A 16,568-nucleotide genomic window follows, 5' to 3' on the forward strand; every position below is an offset into this window, starting at 1 on the left:
AATCTCCTTGTAGTCCACATCTTCCTGGAAGTGCTGTACCCAAAACTTGACACAGCCTTTCAGGTCAGGATTTGCCAAAACCAAATAAACAGAAAGAACTACTTCTGTTTTCCAGCATTACTCCTGTTTACTCCTCTCATTAAAATATTTGACTTTTCATACTGCTATGAAAGTGTAAACATACATTCAGCCTGTGGTTCACCATAATACAGCTGCTTCTCTGCAGTTCTGCTGTCCAGCCAGTCATTACCCAAACAACACTGATGCACTTGGTTATTCTTGCCTAAACACAGGATTTCACATTTATCTTGATGACTTGGATTTATTTTTCCATACCACTTTTCCTACTTTTCCATTGTTAAATCCCACAACTCTGACTTTGACACTATCCAGGGTACTTGCAGCTCCTTTCTGCTTTCTGACATCTAGCAATACAGATCTTATGTATACTGAACCATCCAGGAACAAAAATAAGAGCAATGCTGCACCCAATACCTTTCTTAACTTATCCCTCCAGTGTAACAGTCATTACAAACTCACCTGATAACAGTTTTATGGAGACCATGTTTCCCTAGCTTGCTTATAAAAACAATACGTGGTACTATGTCAAAAACCTCACTAAACCTAAGCCATACCTCCCATATTTCTTTCTATATGGCCTCTTTGCATGCTGCAGAAGGAAATGGGATTGGTTTGATGACTTCTGCTTGCTGAACTTGCTGAACACAGATTCTTAGTCATCTTGATACATATATACTCATTATTTCAATGCAAGTTGTGTGGCTAAGTTCCCTGACTACCTGTATGAAGCTTTAGAAATCTGGCCATTTGACATATCCTACAACAGGGTTATATAGACTGACTACTAACAGGATTAGGTCTCCTGTGTGCCTAGGCATGGGAAGCAAAATAAGCAATATGAAGTAGAACTTGTTTAGGCAGAAACCTAAGCTTTCTATCACAATCCCCAAACACCTTGTTTGTTTACTTCCTAACACTAGGTAAGTCTAAGACTCCACAGAGCCTATTAAATTTTATTTGGCAATTTTTCAGAGGCCCAGTGTGCTGTTTCTCTGCATTCCTAGAAGTGCTTCTGCCTTTATTGAGAAGGCAAAAGCTTGGTTTTCTCCTGAACAACTCACTGGGTAAACCTGGCCCTCAGGAGTCCTCAGGACTGACCAGCCCACTGGGAGAAGTGGGGCATTGTCCTCCTGTATGGAACAGAAGTCTAATGGTAAGGACACGTTTCCAGAAAGGAGGAGTACAAGGGTACATTGCCATAGACTACTACTTTTCATTGAAGTAATGTCCTGGGGGACAGAGTCCAGAACTCAATTACTCACCAGGCTACAGAGCAACACAGCAATGCTCATTGCTGTCTTCTGTAGAAAAAGGAATTAATAATTCAGGTCTTCCGTATCCTGCATTAGCACACTAACCCCTGGACTATATTAAAAGTCAGTGAGGCAAAGACATGGGTAAAGATACAGGAAGCTCCACATATGCTTTAAAAAGAATGAGCCATCCTCTGCAAAGTATCTTGTAACATTTATTTTAGAAGAACTCAGACAATATCCAGGAATAATCTAGCTAATGCTGGCATCATTGCCCAAGTTATCTGCCTATTAGCTGTGGGGTTTTAGTAAATCTTCTGTGCTAATATCTTTGTTACTCTTCTTATTCACGTTTCAATCCCTTTTTTCTTCTTTTTCAGATCCTGAATGCCCTACACTTTCTAGATCCATTTTGAGGGACCTGCCCAGCATAAACAAACATGCTAAGTAGAATTTTGCTGTATATTGGTTTTGCCAGCAAATGCCAGAATCAATATATACTTCACCATTTCTATTATTTTGTTACTTGCCATTATATATAATTCAGAGAACTGCTCTTTAATGAAGTTGTGACTGTCTTGCATCCCTCTCTGACACTCTTGCAATCCCACTTGGCAGCACTTTACCCTTCCCCAAGCCCAGCTGCATGTGCAACAAGCCCAGTCGCCCTAAACCTTTCAAGAGCAAAGCCCACCACTGATAAGGTTGAAGTCTGTACTCATTACTTCCATGCACGGATTCTTGAAAGCAGCGACCCACTGAACAACCTAGTGGAGTGATTTTTTTTCTGTAGTGTGCTCACCAGCACTTTGATGTCACTGTCTACAAACAGTGATAAACCCTGGAGAACTATCTATGTTCCTCAGTCATTATTTCTGATAGATATTTAATTTGTATTGTTTTAATGGTTTCTCCATTTTTTCTACTGACACAAGGAGAGGACAAGAAGAGAAAGAAGATATAAAATGTTTGCTTCGCCACGCTCCTGAAGGGAGGTACATGCCAGGCTGGATTGACTGAAACCCGAAGAAGTTATGTTGCCATTCTTCCCTTGAAAAGACATTTCTTATTGCCTGAGCACCTGCTTTATGAGTGCATGTGATAAGGGTTTGATTTTAGGAATTCTTTTGGCAAACCAAGTCTTTATTGAAACATCAAAATCACTGAGGTCAAACCTCATGGGGAAATATCAGTTTTGTCACAGATGTCTTTGAAATCCGAGATAAAAATTTCCATCAGAAGCTGAAGGAAAATAGCGCTCCTTCCCCACATTTGCCAGGTTGCCCAGCTGCTCACCAGCAGCCTATGATGGGTCACAGTTTGCTCCCCTGTACTTCTTGGAGGAGTTAGGGAGCAGATGACTGCTAGTGAGAAGGACAAACAGCTTCTCCAGAAGGGCTGAGTCCCTTCCACTGCAGCTCCACCACTTTGTGCAAAGATGTGAGTAATTAGCTCCCCACACCAAGAACCAGACTGATTCGAGGCTTGACTGATTTAAACTCTCCACATTAAACACAAATGCACTAATCAGACGATTACAGAATCCTTCTCACAAATCTTGGTCCAAATAATATTTAACTCTATGCAACTCTTTAAAAAACACAACCAATTCAACCACAACTGACCTGTATAACCTGGCTGGATAAACTTATCTGTACGAGAGCCTCACGTCTTATCCTGGCTCCCTGACTTAAACTTTCAACACCCTTTTTTTTTTCCCTCACACCACCTAAGTACCAAAGCTCCAAAAACAGAGAACAAAGAACAGAAAACCAGGGTCACCATTCAAACCTCTCCGCCCCCAAACTAGCTGAATAGGGTTTTTTTTTTAACTGGCAAATAAACCTCACACCGTTCTCATGCTGCTGTGAGGCTACAGCAGAAGCTGGGAAGCTGTAATTCTGGGCATCCTTGCACAAAAGTGACAAAAAGCTTTGACAAAAGTAACACACTGCTTATTTTTCTAGGTTGCTTTACTCAATGCTATTAAATCTGCTATTAGATATGGGAGAATATTTCCCCAGACTACAGTTTCTGCAAAATCTTGTCTGACAGTGATTCTTCTCTGAATTATGTCCAGCTTGGGAAGAACTGGCAGTCAGAGAGGGCGGGTTTGCTGCCTGTCTGCACTGCTCTGCCAGTCACCAGGTCATGGTGAGGATGCTATGCTTTTGTCTGTATCCACAGTATCCACAGTGCAGGTCTCTAGTTATTCAGAGGGCCTCTGGGATGCCCACACTGCACAGCACTCAGGGCATATATCCAAAAGCCATTTGGACACAGTCCTAGATAACCTGCTGTACGTGGCCCTGCTTGAGCAGGGTCGTTGGACAAGATGACTTTCCAGAGGTCCCATCCAGCTGCAACCATTCTGTGACTGTGTGAACCCTGCAGCATCACATCTCTGTATCCACAAGCCCAGGAGACACGTTTCTAGCAAGGCCATCCAAAGTGCATCACCTCTGCCTTGTCACCATGCACAGCACTGTGGTCCTCACCTTCAGCCCCACAGCGAGGGCCCTTCCTGACTCATTTGCTGTTTGTGCAATCTGCAGAAATGGGGCAGGGGAACACATCGTTCCTGTTGGGAAGTGGACCGTGAACTGTGACAGATACAAGGCATGGACAAAACTACTTCAAAGAACAGGGTAGCTTGCAAAGAAGGATGCCCTGACTGGGCAAGGGAACAGGCGCAGGCCTTTGCTGTTCGGGGTGTGACTGCTATTGAAGGAATAATCAGATCAGTCTCTGAGATACTCCTAGATCTGGCTTGCCAGACATATCCTTAGTACCAGCTGGCTCCTTGCAGGCTGCATGTCACCACACCTCCTCTGCAATATACTTGTATGGGCCCAGGGCTGGAGAAGCAGCAACGGAATAAAGGATAGCTGAGGACAGAGCAGGGAGGTCTGTGCACAGCAGGGAACTCTCTGAAATCAAAGGCAACTCCTGCCAATTTTTGTCTTCCTACATGCCTGTGTTTTCTTGCACACTGGCTGCATGCAATACAAGGTGGTGGCTCCAAGACAACCTAGTCCATCTATACTGGTTGGCTGTGCAGGGAATGGGAGAGGACCTGCACATGTTGGTACCAGCCATGGCTTTATAGGATAACGTAGAGGCTGGAAGGCAGCCGTGGCAGGCAAGACAGAGCTGGCTGACAAGGTCGGTCCTTCTTTGAGCAAAATTAGAACTCTATATTCATCATAAACCCAGAAAAAATCAATAGGTCAGTGAAGTCACTAAACTGATGGCAAATGTGGATAGTGTAGAAATGCCAATGCCCCAGTGGTGATGAAGAGGACTGCAGAAGGACAGATGACGCACTGTTCACATTTAGTACGGTGAATGCTCCTGCCTTTGGTAGAGTACACCATCAGTCATCATGGAAATAGGCCTGAGTATGGAGGTCATTTGCAAGGCAAAGCAGCTGGAAGTAAGTCAGCACTTAACCATCACTTAAAGTACTGCTGAGCCTGTGCTATGTTGTCATTCATTCTTGTATTCTGTGAGCGAGACCACAACACTGTGCATGCAGAAACCACGAGCAGCACTGGAAATGAATATGCACCTGCAGCTCAGGTTTGGGCTTCAGGTTTAGTTTGAAGTTTATCAATTTTTTAATGTCGTGCAAGCCACAAAGTCCCATATAGGTCTTCTCAGTGCTACTGCTCTAGCACAACCCCAATTCTTTCAAAAGGGGCTGATGTTGCAGTTGTCTGATGAGTTTGCTCAGATAATTACACCTCAGCATTCACTCAAACTCATCTCATGCCTTAATTTGAAAAGGATGGAGTAATTTGGCACTTTGATTTGAAGACAGTGGGAGGTGGAAAATCCTGCGAACTTCTCTAAAAAACTGTAAAACCAGCAATTTCCTTATATTTCTTAGTTTGTACATTTCCAATCCTGATGGTGATGAGCTAGCAGGAAATATTATCTTGTGGAAATATCAAGAATTTCTAATGGAAGCAGGGTGGGAGAAAGAACAGGGTGCCCAGAGAAGCTGTGGCTGCCCCATCCCTGACAGTATTCAAGGCCAGGTCGGACGGGGCTTGGAGCAACCTGGTCTAGTGGTAGGTGACCCTGCCCGTGGCAGGGGGTTTGGAACTAGACGATCTTTAAGGTCCCTTCCAATCCAAACCAGTCTGGGATTCTATGTTTGGTTTATATTAAAATTACTAATACGTGTTAACAAAGGGATATATGTACATTCTCTCTCCTTCATGTGATCATTTAATTTGAGATACCTAGCTACATGGAGAGGTTATGTTAAATGATCTTGTGTGCTACTACAGTTAAAGCCATTTCCTTCTGTTGAATACTGTGAAGAAGAATCACATATCTCCTTCAGTATCTCCATCTGGCACAGCTAGTTTCTAAGCATGTATCCAAATTACAAACATATTAAACACCAATTTATGTTCCAGTCCTGAAATTCTTCAGGAATTTCATGAGATATCAAAGGCACAAGGCAGATATAACACTATTTTCCTGTTAATTGTCTTAACTATCCAACAGCATCTAAACACAAAACATTCAGTTTTATGTTAAATCGTGTTTAGTTGCAGACCACAAATCGACTTCTCTCAAGTTTTATCTCAATGGCTTCTATACATACTCCTGTCCTTACCGCACATGGCTCTTCAAAGTCCAAAGCAGAAGGTGGCAGATTCTAAGACTGATTGTAAAATTTCTCCTGAATGTTAAAAATTGATTTGTAAGACAATTATTGGCTCCACTGATGTTTTCAGAATAATGCTCCACAAAACCTTACGGGAATATCATAGCCCATTGGGAATATCAATAATACAGTTTTCTCTCTGATGGGAACAGTACACTACCTGAACTCATTCAATATGCAGCAATGGGGAATCAGTGATTTTAGTATGGACCAACAAACAGAACAATAATTAATATAAAATCCAATTTTAGAGACCAAAGTCACTTTCATATGATACAATGTCTTGCTTGATTTTCATGTCTAATCATTAAGGAAGTACAGAGCTCCTTCCCATTCATCACATGCATCCCTTTAACTTACTTAGTTTAAGAAGGAAGATGTAGCCATTAGCTCATGTTATTTTAATTCTGTTTTAATTCTTTTTCATTGTTAACCATCTTATTATGTACAGTTGGTAGCAAGAACTTTTACTGACAACTTTTTATTCCAATTCTTTCTGTATCCCCTCTCTCCCTGAATGTCATCTCACCTATGAGAAGAATGGTAATTAAGGCAACAGTGGAAAACAACACCACTGGGTCTTCACACTGTTCAGTAGTTTACTACCAGTAATTGGCTTCTCACTGCAGGACAGTATCATAATTTTAAATTTGATTTTTCAACCAAGACGCATAATGCAGCTTTTCATAGATACGTTAATGAATGCTTGCTGCTCCTTTACTGATTCTGTATATTTACATTATCAGCCTTAGTAACAACTGAGACACCCAGCATGCATTGTACTTAAAAAAAGAGGACATGAAATATTTAACATGAAATATTTTTTCATTCAGTGAAAGGTCTGCTTTTCACGTGAAGTTATTCAGGCCACAGCTTTTACAAAACATCTCCAAAACCACAGGAAGAAAAAATAAACTATGGGATTTATTTATTCCAACTGAAGCGAATGTGCTAAAAATCCCCATCTGATATGCAGTAGGTTTTGCCACTGTGTTATGCAAAAAACCTCCCCCTTTAAATATTTATAATTGGGCCCAGATTTCAAGGTTAAGGTCCTCATATAATAAACTATCACACTTTAAAAGAATGCACAGTTAAATAACCAGAACATTTATAACGTACATTCACAGTGTACAACAATAGTTTTATGCTAAGTTAACCAGCTGGAACAAATGGGAGTTATAGCGGTATAAGATTCTAGAAAAGCTGTGATTAATCAGGTATAGGTGCCTATGGCACATAACTATATTATTTGCATAAATAGAGGCATGGGTATTCAAAATCATGGCTCAAGAAAAGAGATGAGACCACTGGTGGAAAAAAGTTGGAATTTACCCCCAAAACTACCATTTGCCCCTAATCATAGCTATCACCCATCAAGACAATAAAAGACTACATGCTTCTGTGGCAGCTACGATGCTTTTCTGTTTGTAACACCATTATGTTAAGCTCAGCCACGAACATTTTGAAGTAAAGAAATAGGAGAGAAATGGGGAGGATGCAGAAAAGGATGAAAGAATAAGGAAAGGCAGCAATAAAAAATATAATCTGCAATATAATTGCAACTCCATCAACCCACAGAGCTTTCCTGAACATCAATTATTGTTCACAGCGTTACCCACTTACCAACATCAGGATCAGTGGCTTGGACTCTTGTTAGCAAAGCTTTAGTGGCTGTATTCTCATAGACACACGCGGTGTAGTGATCAGATGAAAACACTGGTGGGTTATCATTAACATCTTCCAAAATAAGATGGATTTCTGATTGGCAAAACCTGCCACCACCATCTGTGGCTCTGGCAACCAAGTTGTATGCAGGGATTTTCTCTCGGTCGAGAGGGGCCAAGGATTTCAGCTCACCTAAAATTGATTAGAAGCAGCAGCATCATAACTACTGTAGCAGCACCACTAATTCTAGATAGTGTGAGTATCTCAAAAATATGTATTTCACAGGAGTAAGAAAGAGAAAAAAATAATCACCTTGCTTATTCCAATGAATGGATTAAAAACTCACAGCAGTGTCACTTCTCACTCTCTTTACCCAACAAAGTGAGCTGCCAATATGAGCACAGGGATGACAAGCCACTCATGGTGGCCTTCGACAGCCTACACCTTCACCTGTATGAATACCACCATGTTTTTCCAAGACTGTCTTTCTATTACTCTCAAGATTTATAGAGTCCTCGGCACAGAAATATCCTGAATCTGGTGACAGTAGCCATAATGAACTCTGAAGTTTTCTAATGCTACTGTTCAAAAATAACATCAACGCCCTCCTCTCTTCTCCCCACAAAGCAATGTCCAACCAGATCTGAATTCCTGTAGGCACCTCTGGCACCTCGTTTGAAACGAACTTCTTATTCTCTCATACAGCGACAGGTATCATAAAAAACATTAATAGCAACAAAAATCCATCTTATTCAGACTGTGACAGCTTTATATCGATCCATTTTCCACTGCACAGATAACAACTGCCAAACTTTGTCACATCAACAAACAGGCAGTACTAGTCAGAAGATAAGTTTTGGGTTAATTTTGTAAAAGGTGTAATTTGCAGTTAAATACAAAATTTGTTCTTGAAGAAGGCAATACTTCCCCTTCCACACACTGCATAGATCTCCAAACACCTCCTCTTTCATCGGTAACACTACAGAAATAGCAGGTCCTGCCTCCTGCTAGTCAGGCGGAGGAGGCATTGCACAGAGAAGGACTTAAGTCTATCATTATGGAAAACAAATTCCTAAGAATAACAGAGGGGTGGGATTTTTATTCACAGGAAAATGATTTTATTTAGCTTTACTTCATAACAACCATAAAATCTAGATCTTTGTTGAGATCAGTATATTTTTCCAGACCAACTGCCAAATGTACAAGAACTGTGCCCACAAATTCGTTACTGATATCCTTTCTCCCCAAAAATAAATGTATAAAATGAATAACTTTTTTTACAGGGCTTAAATACCAATATATATAGACCAAGGTGGAAGAAGTGAAGTCTAAAGTTGAAGGAGCACCATGTCAGCATCTTCCCATCTTTTTGCACCAAAAAAATTCTAGGACAGATAGATGGAGGACAGAGACATGATTCAAGATAGCCAGCATGGCTTCACCAAGGGCAAGTCTTGCCTGAACAACCTAGTGGCATTCTATGATGGAGTGACTACATCAGTGGACAAGGGAAAAGCTACAGATGCCATCTATATGGGCTTCTGTATAAGGCCTTTGAAAAAGTACCTCCCAAACATCCTTCTCTCTAAATTGCAGAGCTACAGATTTGATGTGTGGACTGTTCAGTGGGTGAGGAATTAGTTGGATGGCCACAGTCAGAGAGTAGTGGTCAACAGTTCCATGTCCACACGGAGATGAGTGATCAGTGGTGTCCCTCAGGGGTCCGTATTTGGATGAGTACTTTTTAATATCTTCATCGATGACACAGACAGTGCTATTGAGTGCACCCTCAGCAAGTTTGCAGACACCAAGCTGAATGGTGCAGTTGACACGCTTGAGGGATGGAATGCCATTCAGAGGGACATGCACAAGCTCGAGAAGTGGGTCCATGTGAACCTCATGAGGTTCAACAAGACCAAGTGCACCTGGGTTGGGGCAAACCCTAGTACCGATAAAGGCTGTGGGATGAAGGGATTGAGAGCAGCCCTGACAAGAAGGACTTGGTAGTACTGGCAGATGAAAAGCTGGATATGAGCTGGCAATGTGTAGCCTAACTCTAGTTAAGGAAACTAGCACCCACTGATCGTGAGGGATTAAGAAGACTAATCAGAAACATTCAGTTGTGTTCTTACCATTTTCTGGATCTAATAAAAATTTACTGTTCCCAGGACCATAGAGAGAATAGCGAATTTCACCATTGGAGCCAATGTCAGCATCTTTAGCACTGATTTTAAGAATGACTTTGTTTGATGGAATGTCTTCAGGAAACAGTGCTGTGTACGCAACCTAGAGACAAAAACAAATGTAAGCCATGCTGCAACAGTATTTTATAGTCTCTGCACAAACTTTATTTAAACTCTCTGTAATGCATCTTTCTACATAGGAAACAGTTTTTCTTTACATAACCCTTTCCTAGAAATTCAAATTACCGCCGTTAAGCTCTGAGGTGTCACAAAGCCAATGCCAAATTATGACTCTTAAAAAGGCTTGTCTTAAGTGTTAAATGCAGTCTCATTTTCTGTCTTCCATTTGTTTTATCAACATCCACGAAATGGAAACTTTGATGAGTGTGCTACCAAAGGGAACTGTTTTTATCACCTCACCCAGCAGTATTTGGGGGAGGTAAAGTTTGTGATTCCCCAGAGTGGTGCTTGAAATGACAGTTGTCTATCAGTGATAATGTAGTGATGGGAATCATATGAGGATATACACACACACATATATAAAACATATTGTGAGCAGTACTGTTAAGGGTTTCATCGTGTTTTTTCTCTCACAAAGACCTTTCTATTGCAGTAATATCTGTTCCTTCCACAGAATAAGCTGTGGTCAGGCCACACTGCATGCACACAGACAACATGAGAGCAAACTATATTCTGCCTCTTCCATCAGGTCTCTGGCATCTGCCAGGTTCAGGAAGGCTGGACTTAAACTAGATTGCAGACATTTCCATATTGGTTGTGAAGGGAAAGCACATCTTTTCTGCAGGGGAAGAGTGGCTGCCCGGTGTCACCTCTCAATGCTTCATTTTTTTCTAAAGCCAGCTCAGGCTCCTGTGGACAAGACTCCTTTGCCAGCTTTATTAGACCATTCTATTTCAGTCTTGGCTTTACAGGACTGCTGTATCTTGCAGCTCACTCTGGATTCTTCAACTAAGACCTTAAGGATGAAAATAGGCACCACCTGTGAATACCTGTAAATAGCAGGGACACCCATAGGAAAACCATCGCTTTCAATACAACAGCTAGTTGCCATGGGTGTTGCTAACTCACCTGCTCACAAACTGGATTGTTATCATTAACGTCAGTGACGGTCACTTCCACAGCAGCTTGGGTTACAAAGAGGCCATCCGTGGCGGTGATGTTCAGGTAATAAACGTCTTGCTCTTCCCGATCTAGGGGCCTTTTAACATAAACTTTCCACTCATTCTGAACCAGTCCCAGAGCGAACTTCCCTTTGGGATTCCCTCCTGCAATGAGGCAAGCAACACGCAATGGGCTGGGTGTCCCATCGGAGCTCCCACCTAGTTTAAACATCATAGAGGACCTGAAGTAAGCAGCTGTGATTTGTTTTACAGTGATCGGTGCTTTCAAACTCGCAGGCTCAGGAAATCTGTAATAAGATTACACTCCCTGTGTTTATTGCACCCCGAATGCCTCGTATGAAAGTGAACCAATAACTTTCAGTGGAAACAGAATGCATTTAGCAGAGCTGAAGATGATCTCTTGTTTAGTTCCCCGTAAGGGCAATCAAATTCAAACTGTGAATAATCAATAGTCCTCTCAGGCTGGTACAATTGTCTTTCCACTTAGTCTCGGGAGAGGATGTAATACACCGTAGCTCTTGTTACCAAGACAATTTCATTAGCTGTTGATTATGCAATCAAGGACTGGAAGTGGGTTCTATTAAGGAATCCTCTAATGAAAGCTTTATCATACAGCTGTGCTGTTCTGCTCATTAAAATTCTAGTTTTAAAAAAAGTTTACATGACACAGGAAGACACATTAGTATTAAATAGTCCTAACAAGAGGTCATTTGAGGAGCAGCTGGAAGATAAGCAGTAGAATTAGATCAAATGTAACCGAGAGTGAAAGCTGGTGAAAGGAGTGCAGGAGATGAAGCAGGACAGCTTTATATTGTGCTGTAACACTGACACTGAACCTGGCAATGCTGCTCTTCCACATCATTAACTTGCCTGGTGAAAAAAGCAGGTTGGGAGAGGGAAAGTTTTGGTCCGTATCATCCAAAGGAAGGAAGGAGGGACATGTCATATACAGAAGGGTACAATAATCAAGGCAGGCACAGTTAATGTTTCTAATAGTTTACTCTTTCATCTGAAACAGTACAGTTCGCTGCCTGCTCCATGAAGAAATCACCTTCAATCACATTTCTCTGAGCCCAATCTCAACCCCCTGTCAGATCAGACAGGAAAACCTTTTAAACCAATGTTTAATGTGGCTTAACCCCAGTAGGCAGCTAAGCCCCACATGGTTGCTTGTTCATTTCCACCTCCAGTGGGAAGGGGGAGAGAACTGGAATGGAAAAATTGCAGAAAGTTGTGGGTTGAGATAAAGTTGGTTTAATGGGTAAAGCAAAAGCCGTGTGTGCAAGCAAAGCAAAACAAGGAATTCATGGCAGATGTTCAGCTATCTTGAGGAATGCAGGGCTCTATCACCCGCAACAGTTACTTGGGAAGACAAAATGCTATCACTACGAATGTCCCTCCCTTCCTTCTTCTTCCCCTGCTTTTATTGCTGCCCATGATGTCATACAGTATGAGATATCTCCTGAGTCAGTTGGGGTCAGCTGTCCTGGCTGTGACCCCTCCCAACTCCTTGTGCACCCCAAATCTACTCACTGGTGGGGTGAGGTGAGGAGCAGGAAAGGCCTTGACTCTGTGCAAGCACTGCTCAGCAGCAACTAAAACATCCCTGTGGAATCAATGCTGTTTTGATCACAAAACCAAAACATTGTCCCATACCAGCTGCTACGAAGGAAATTAGTTCTACCCCAGCCAAAGCCAGTAAAGCCAACTACCCAGTATTCTGTGTCCAGCAACAAACATAACCTGGGTCTGTAAAAACATACCTGCACATTTAATAATTTAGACCACTATAGTCATAGCAAACTCCTGTGGTATAGAAACAGAACATAGAATAAAACATCACACTGCTCCACTGGGTGAACTTTAATTCCAGCTAGCCCACTACTAGCTCTTTCCCCATCTTATTAAGCTCTCTTGTGCTCTCCCATGCAGAAATGCAATCTGAGAACTACTTTCCATGTTTCTCATGTTTAAAAGTGGTATAAAAATATTAAGGGAATGCTTATTCTTTCTTGTAACAAGATCAAGAACGCAATGCATTCTAGTGTACTTTTGCTTAAAAACTTGTTCAGGGTTCTGACATGTGTCATAGAATCTATCCAAGCTCAATGGAAAGACCAGGTTCTTAAACCTTCTTCTTTAATTCTTGTGTTGAATGTTTGAATAAATAAGTATTTAAAAATAAATCCAAAGCTGGATTTATTTGAGCTTCCTCTGCTGTCAAGCGATTAGGTGTCATTTACTGTTGTTGCTTTTGCTGTCACAATTCTGTCAGTTCCCAGGGACCTTTTAACTAAAAAAGGCAGAAAAGATCTGAACTTGAAACTGATCTTAAAAACCAAGCAAGAAAGTCTAATTCTTTCTACATCAAAAACCAGAAATGAGGTCACAGGCTAATCTATGCCTTCTTCACTAGCTACCAGTGACAAGATGCACTATTTTCTATTAATATGAAAACTAAGTCAGTTGAGACAGGCTGTGCAAATTTTTCTTGTTAAGTGTCACCATTTGTGCTATCTGTAACTGTGTCAAAAAAGCACATTGTGATTAGTAAGTTTCCGGAATGTGTTCAGATAGGCATTCTAATTATAAAAGACTCTTTAATCATATCAAGCATAAAACTAATATATCAAACCTGGTTTTATTTTGTGATCACAATACCAAGCAGGTCCGAATTTTCCCACTGACTTCTACAATATTCTGCAATAATCATCAGAGGACTCGGTTAAACCTGGTTTAGTCTGTTGTGTGATATAAACACACATTTCTCCTACAGAGGGTTTCACATTGTGTCGATGTGCACTACAGGCCAAATCTGAATGCAGTCCAAGGCAGTGAGAATCTGTCCATTGAGCTGAGCCTTAACGTGACTTCAAAGAAGGTAGAGCCCTGCTGACTGACATTAAATTCTCTCTATTCAGTTCAATGCCAGCATAAAAAAGCTTAACTCTCTTTTATAAAAGGCTGTAATCTTGTCATAGTGAGTTTAATGTTGTAAACCATTAATACAAATGGTCTTAAATATTCTTATTTAGCTTTGTGATATCAATCAGTGCTTTCCTGCATATTAGTCCTTTTGTAAAAGGAAATGACTAACTGTCACGAATAACTATGAAGCAATACACTCAAGGTATGGATATCCCATTGCTAAGAAAAGAGGAAAGGTAAAATCTAATTAAAATCAGCTGGTGTCTTTTATAGTTGGCAGTAACACCAGCTTGGAGCAATTTTAAAATCACCGTTGCTTTGTTGTTATTGGAATGGCTTTTAAAATCATACATAGGAATTTGGAGAATATGTATAAAAAAAGGGTCCTTGGGATCTCTTTTTCCACCCTTTTACTCCACTAGAAAGGATCCATTTGAATGACCAATAAACCTGTGCGATAAGCAGCAAATGTGTTACAGTTTTATCTGCATGCGTTATTCATTAGCGCTACCTCTCTATTTTATTTTTTGCTTCTCAGGACTGGCTATATACTTTGCTGATGAAAGACAAAGGTGGAAGTTGTACTATAAAGTGTAACAGAAATAAGGAGATGTAAACACTAAAATACCATTAAGGAAATACTCTTAAAAAACTCAGAAAGGCAAAAAAATCCACACTGTGGCCCAGGGAACCATTTTCTAGCACTTACACATATGTCTTGATGCAGATCTCATTCTGCAGTGATTAATTAACTTTTTCACTAATATATGTAAGCAGATTCAGTTTCCTAGGGGCGTTCTAATTAATTAGTTTTTCGCTCTGAATAATGTAGCTTTTCTAAATGGAAACCTCCTGACTCCATGTATTAATGGATTCTTTAAAATCTTTTGGCAGTTTTCTTATGCTCTGCTTTGAATGTCACAACAGAGAAGTGCTGGCTACAAAAAAACACTCCAGTAACTTTTTAGAAAGGCTTTGAGGCTAAAAGAATCAGCATTATCTTTTATCTTTTGTTACTTGAAGTTTAAATAATGCTCGCCCTCCCTCCCTAGTCAGCAAATAGTACAAAGCCAAATCAAGCTCAAGTTTAAGTAAAGAAAGAAAACAGCCAGATACAAATGAAATGCAGAGACATAGTGATCCAAAATAAACAAATCCTGACACACATCATTACTAAAGCACACACAGAGGGAATTATAACAGCTACAAGGGAACTGAAAACTAGAAGCCAACGCTATCAGTTTTCACTGCAATGTCCCGATCTGGGACAGTGAACTGAATATATACTAACTTATTCATTTAGTTTCTCTCTTACATTTATGCATTTATTTAGGTACTTTCAATTCCCAATTTGCATTACATAAACCCAGTAGGTTTATCCACCACTCCCAGTTTCAGATGTTGCATGTTTACTGAGCTGCCAAAAGGATAAACCCAATGCTTTTAGCTTTGCTATCATAAAATTGTACACACTCTTCTTCAGCCTACAGCACAAGTCCAGAACTCCAGGATTTCAAATACAGAATAAAAAGAAACAAAACCATCACTTTATTCATATAGGACAATCAACCCAGCAAAAAACCTATTGTGTACAATACCAGTTCTTTCTTCCAAAACACACTATCTTCCTTGTATTCAGCTGAACCAAGCTTAAACGCTATTGTCTGTCCCTAGATTTATGTGCTTGATGAAGCCTAATTAACATCACTGAGGAATACAAAATACTTTATGGTACCAAAGTCTTAGCAACTGACATTTTTCTGATGGCTTTTCCCAGTTTACCACTGTTAAAGCACAGGAATATGTGGCTGGGTCTAGACTGGCTATCCCAGCAAAACATCAGCGGAGCCCTGGTTTTAGCCAATATGCCTCAAATGATACAGGCAATGACCCCAAATGAGCCTTCAAAAGAAAACTACTGTGCTCTCTAAGTGCATTTATGTCATCTGCACCTCCTATTGATTTTCTATTAAGATTTATATATAGTGCTTTTGCTTTGTGAACATCTGCAGCTGCTATCAAACTACAAATAACAAAGGGTAAGTGCAAATTTTCCCCCCACCACTACTATCAAATACAGATGAAGTTGGATTTGAAAATGGCAACTACTTGACTGTAATCATGGAAACCAATCCTAAACTGAAGGAGTTAAAACTAGAACATATTTATCCACCAGAATGCATCTACATCTTTCCAAAGTTGACCAGAAGACTGCAGTAAGTGTGTTTCTCAAAAGAATGCAAAGGACTTTTCAGTGATCACCTCTGACCCAGAATGTTTCTTTCTTTCATCTCCTAAATGATGATTTTTTTCCATCTTCTGTGTGCTACTTTTCTGCAGGTGCATTTGCACAAAGCTCTTTTTTTTTAATGGATCCACACGTCAGTCTCATAATTTATTTTCTTCTCCTTTTTTGTCATTGTCCTGTTTTTCCTCTGAGTTTATCCTATTCACAGAAATTTCTAAGGTACAAAATGCCTTCAGAAAGCCACAGCATTTGAATAATCATCTTGCTAATCTGATTCCATGAAATATTCAAGAGCAGTTCCTGAGCTCAACTTCAGGTAAAGTGTGAATAGACTATTTCGTTAGTGAAACTATACTTTAATATGTTTTGACATTTTAATCA

The 16,568-nt window shown here is 40.5% G+C and overlaps 1 protein-coding gene across 8 annotated transcripts in view; it reads right to left on the bottom strand.

Annotated features, from left to right (window-relative positions):
* Positions 1–16,568, bottom strand: part of FAT3 (FAT atypical cadherin 3) — a 409,819-nt gene that overhangs the window by 62,000 nt on the left and 331,251 nt on the right. For all 8 annotated transcript variants that reach the window (XM_030476635.1, XM_030476640.1, XM_030476638.1 and 5 more), the window contains 3 exons: positions 10,959–11,155; positions 9,819–9,972; positions 7,645–7,878 (listed from right to left, as the gene is read on the bottom strand). In XM_030476635.1, coding sequence (XP_030332495.1) covers positions 7,645–7,878; positions 9,819–9,972; positions 10,959–11,155 — 585 coding nt within the window. The remainder of the gene's footprint in view (positions 1–7,644; positions 7,879–9,818; positions 9,973–10,958; positions 11,156–16,568) is intronic.

This window comes from Strigops habroptila, chromosome 2, assembly GCF_004027225.2.
Source record: "Strigops habroptila isolate Jane chromosome 2, bStrHab1.2.pri, whole genome shotgun sequence".
Taxonomy (NCBI): domain Eukaryota; kingdom Metazoa; phylum Chordata; class Aves; order Psittaciformes; family Psittacidae; genus Strigops; species Strigops habroptila.